This window comes from Alligator sinensis, unplaced genomic scaffold, assembly GCF_000455745.1.
Source record: "Alligator sinensis unplaced genomic scaffold, ASM45574v1 scaffold964_1, whole genome shotgun sequence".
In the NCBI taxonomy this organism is placed as follows: domain Eukaryota; kingdom Metazoa; phylum Chordata; order Crocodylia; family Alligatoridae; genus Alligator; species Alligator sinensis.
In genome coordinates, this window is record NW_005842680.1 from 566,177 (window position 1) to 570,707 (window position 4,531).

The following is a 4,531-nucleotide window of genomic DNA, read 5'->3' on the forward strand; positions in this document are numbered from 1 at the left end:
TCTGGTAGGCTTGGTCCAGTGCGGTGGTGTGTGCTCGCCTCTGTAATGGTCTGTCTGTGTGCTCAGAACTAGAGCACGAGGACCACCTTGGAGGTCAGGCAGTCTTCTGCGTCTCAGTGCAGGCTCCTCGAAGGCACTGAGTGCAAATCCATCAGAAAACCCGTAGAGGCATCAACATTGCTTCAAATCCGATCCTGAGCGAGTCCACGCTCCCTTGTCACGTCACTCCTCCCAGGGACGGCAGCATCTTCTCTGGCTCCCTGCGGGTGCCCAGGCTCTCCCGTGTGGAGCGCAGCCGTATACAAGCCCTGATGCCTCGTCAGCCTTCATTAAGCGTTCGGCAAAAATTCATTCTGATCTGATGCCTGCTATCGCCTCCGATAGCGAGCGCAGGGGCTAAATACGGCGTGGCAGCTGGGAGAGGAGGAGATGGGTTGCACAGCCGCCGTTTGCTGGATCATTCACTGACTTCTGGCTGGTTTCTCACCTATGTGCTTAAGAGGGACGAGCTGTGCACTTTGCGCAGCTCCGGCCAGGCACGTGCTTGGTGTTCGTGGGGGGTTTCTTTGCTGCGATGGGACTCGTTCCATCTGAAGCAGACAACACCCGCTCCCCACATTGCCTCGCCTGCTATTCACTCGTGCAGCCCAGGCCACGAGCCCTCACGGGGTCTTGCAGGTGCAGAGAGGACACCCTGGCACAACGGTCCCACAGCTGAAGCAGAAGGCTGGAAAGACGCAGAAGGAGCCAGCAGCAGCCTCCTGGCTGGTGGAAGTGGGGTTGGCTCCAGGCTGCCTGCGCCAGCGACGTGCAGAAACACGCCGGCGTTTGGCACACGCGCGTAGTGGTCTGTGAGGGTAGCAAAGGCAGGAGGGGCTGCAGGCCAGCTCGGCTTGCACCACACGTTCCTGAGCCCAGCTGGCGCTTTGTCCGCACCAGACGCCCTCCCCTTGCTCTGCTCCTCCCTTACGCCCCACTCCTTGTTGCCCGGATCTGGACATGGCTGTGGGCCGGAGGGGCATCAGCCAGGCAACTTAGCATCGTGTCCAGAGGGCCAGCACTCCCGTCAGAGCTGACGTGCCCGGGGCGGTTGCACGAGGCACAACTGCGTTTGGAGAGGGCAAGGGACACCTGCCCGGTCTGGGTCCCTGCCTGGGCGCTGTGGGGCAGAGTGGGGGAACAAGCTCCCACTGCCGGCTGGAGACCGCCCCAGGGAGTGCCAGGGGCAGCAGGAGCCTCTCGTTCCCCTCTTGCGCCCGCTCCGTTTGGCAGGACCTCCCGCTCCTGACTCCCGTTGGGGAAGGGGCTGTATGCGCCCGGGGCAAGGGGGACGTCTTCCCAGCTCCGGGGCACTCGGCATCCCTCCCTTCACACCTCATATTTGCAAAGCCACAAACCTGAAGTCTAAAGAGATCAGCTGGGGCTCCTGGGAGCGACCCTCTCTGGGCTAGCCAGCGGGGAGGAGAGCGCTGGAGCCCAGGCATCCCCCAGTAGCTGCCTCTGCACCAGTTGCCTTTCCTCGCCCCTTCCAGAAGAGCCACCTGCCAGGCAGGCACCCAGGGGCTTTCACAGCTCATCACGCGGGCAGACAGGGAGTGGCTGTTTGCTCGTTAACGGAGAGTCCCTGGACGCCGCTAACGAGCCATCAGTCCCAGCCCGGCAGTGTCTGCAGCGGTGCTGGCATTGCCCGGTCTGCCTTGTGCTCCGTGCTTCCTGCTTCCAGCGCAGGGCGCAGCCCCGGGACCTCTCCGACAGCGGCGGGCAGCTGTTGGCTTCTTGCCGCCGACCAGGCCCGCTCCCTGATAACGGCCCCGCGTGCTCGGCAGGGAGCGGGGCTCCCACACACGAGGCGGGAGCTCGAGGAGAGGCCGCAGCCTCCAAAGAGTCAACCTTTTCCAGCTATTTCTATATGGATGATGACGAAAACCCTCTTACCAGGATGGTGGTGACAATTAGAGACCGGTTGGTCAGCGAGTCGGTGACGTTGGGCCCTTGTCCCTTGGAGATCTCTGTGATATTCAGGCCCTCGGACGGGTTCCACACTCCGACCTGGAAACAAGCACGGGAACCATTAATAGGGGCGGGAGCATCGTTCGGCTCTCGAGGAGACCGGCACCCCCGTCCGTTTTGGCTTCTGCCGAACAAGGGGTGGGTGGTTTTGGGCTTCTGAACGCCCCCCGCTGTCCCTGAGAAGTTTCCAAAGAAATAAGGCAATTAAAAGAAAAATCCCCCCAAACCTCCAAGCCAGCAGGCAGCTCTCCCTGAGACACTTCTAGGCACTAGGTAGCCAGGCGGGCCCCCGCGTTGTCTAACGCCTTGCCAAAGACAGACGCCAGCTGCATTCCCCAAGAAGCCGGGCTGAGACTTGTCGCTTTGTTTAATTGCCGTCCCTGCTTCTTTCACGGCGGAGCAGAACAACGCAGCCTAATTGACGGAGGAAGCCCAGGGAGCCTGATCATCCCTGCAGGCGCCCCGCGTACGACAGGGGCAGCGACAAGCTAAGGCCAGCCTGCAGCATGAGAAAGGGCTGAACGAATGTGGGCACGGGGTGTGATGGGACCGAGGGAGATCCCCAGCGAGCCAGCTGTGCCTTCACAAGAGCCACCTCAAAATCACTCGAGTGCGACAGAGCCATCGACTAGGACAGGAACAATGCTGCAATTACGCCACGAGCAAGAACTCATCCTGGGTGGCAGTTTTGCACTGTCAGACCTATTAAGGACTTGATAGATCCAGCCAATTTATTAGTAGAGAAGCATGCATACCCTGAAATCCACCCTCACAATTGGTACCAGTGTTGGTAACAAATCTCGGGCAGGCGGTGACAGCAAGCTGGCTTGCCCGGGTTGATCAGAGCTTGCACAGCCAGTGTGCTAGTGGTACCTGTGTCACGGCAGTATTCCCCAGGGCTTTCCTTCTAGCATCTCTAATCTATCAACAGGCTTTCAAATGCACCTATATAGCCTGCTCCAGGACTACGGGATGCTAAACCTGCTTTCTGCATTTAAGAAGGTAAAGACAAAATGATCCAGGCTCATTAGTCTGAGCTCAATAGCTGCAAGACTTGAGAACACATTTTGGAGGAACTGGTTTTCTCAATAAGATAACTGGTTTCCTTGGCAAAGCAACTGCGGTAGATCTCATCTAAGTGGACCTGGGTGAAGCACAAGGCCTGGTGCCACGTGGGCCATTATGAGTTCAGATGGAGCAGTTGTGCATTAGATCAAGCGCTGAAAAGTGCTGGTGCAAGGAAGTCAGGAGGCATCCTCAGCACAGAGGAAGGGCAGAGTGCTAGAAGCACTACTGGAAATGGGATCCAACTCAATAGCACAGAGCACACAGCTTGACACGAGGACCAAGAAGCAAAACGTCCTCAGTTGCGGTGGCTGAACCCAGCGCGCCGCGTCCGCGCCCCGTCAGAGGGGATCTGGTCTCCTTGTCCTGCTCCCAAAACACCTCGCGTGTGTCAGACACCTCACCGTCCCAGCGGGGAGAGCCCAAGCTCCCACCTCCTGACGCCTGCTGTATGATACGGCCCCTTTCCGCCCGGTGGCGCTCCCAGCGAGAGGCGAGAAGATGGGACACTGGTCAATCGAGCGACAAGGCTGGAGGGTGAGACGGGGACCTTGAAGGAGAGAGAGCCCCGGGTGCCCACCCAGACTTGAGCATGCTCCTTGCTTTCCCCAAAGAGCGTGATCAATCCCCCAGCGAGGGAAGCCCATAGATTTCATTTACTTCTCTCTTTTTTTCAAACACTCCCATTGCTCAAGCAGCCCACAGAGACAGCCTTGGTGTCACTGCACTGAAAAGGCGGTTTTGCAATGAGAAATGCTGGTTGCAAAAACTCCATAAATTGTAGAAGAGTTTTCATGCACTCGGCAAGAAGCCCCAAGTACTTTAAGGACCCCAGGGCTCGCCCACCGTCCTGCCCTTGGATCACACGGGTGCTCGGGTCTTCAAAGACAGCTGTTGCGGACATCCAGGAAGACAAGGACGCTACCAAAGGGCTTTTGGCAGTGCTACATGCTCAGCTCAGAGCCCTGCGCTAAGTTTCCCTCAAGAAAATGAAATATGTGGAAATCGAGGCTGAATTAATCAATTTAAAGATAAAAAGGAGTGAAAACAAAATGTAAATATCCCATTAAGAGAACTGTGTAAGTCAGATAGTCAAACGACGTATAATTATGTTTGGTTAACACTCCTATAATCCTCCAAACATCCAGGAGGTAGAAGGATCAAGCCTCACAATCCTGGAGCTCAATAAATATAAGCTATTATACATAATGCAAAGTACATATTGGGATTCGTTTGCCGTTTGGCGTTTCATTATTCCAGATTAGCTATTGACAGAAACTCTGTGTCAACAGAGATTTGACATCGATACTTTAAAACCGCTCTCCAGTTGACAGAAAGCTTTGCAAAAAGCAGTGAGAACTCTGAAATCTCTGGAACGGCTGGAGATTAAATACAAAAGCTGAACAACCGTGTGGAATATGCATCAGGGCCTGGCAGCATCCTATGGGCTTTACAC

The 4,531-nt window shown here is 56.4% G+C and overlaps 1 protein-coding gene across 1 annotated transcript in view; it reads right to left on the minus strand.

The window, feature by feature from the left end:
• The window catches only part of GRIK3 (glutamate ionotropic receptor kainate type subunit 3), a 97,678-nt gene that overhangs the window by 46,863 nt on the left and 46,284 nt on the right, over window positions 1-4,531 (minus strand). The window contains exon 10 of the mRNA XM_025215865.1: window positions 1,936-2,049. Coding sequence (XP_025071650.1) covers window positions 1,936-2,049 — 114 coding nt within the window. The remainder of the gene's footprint in view (window positions 1-1,935; window positions 2,050-4,531) is intronic.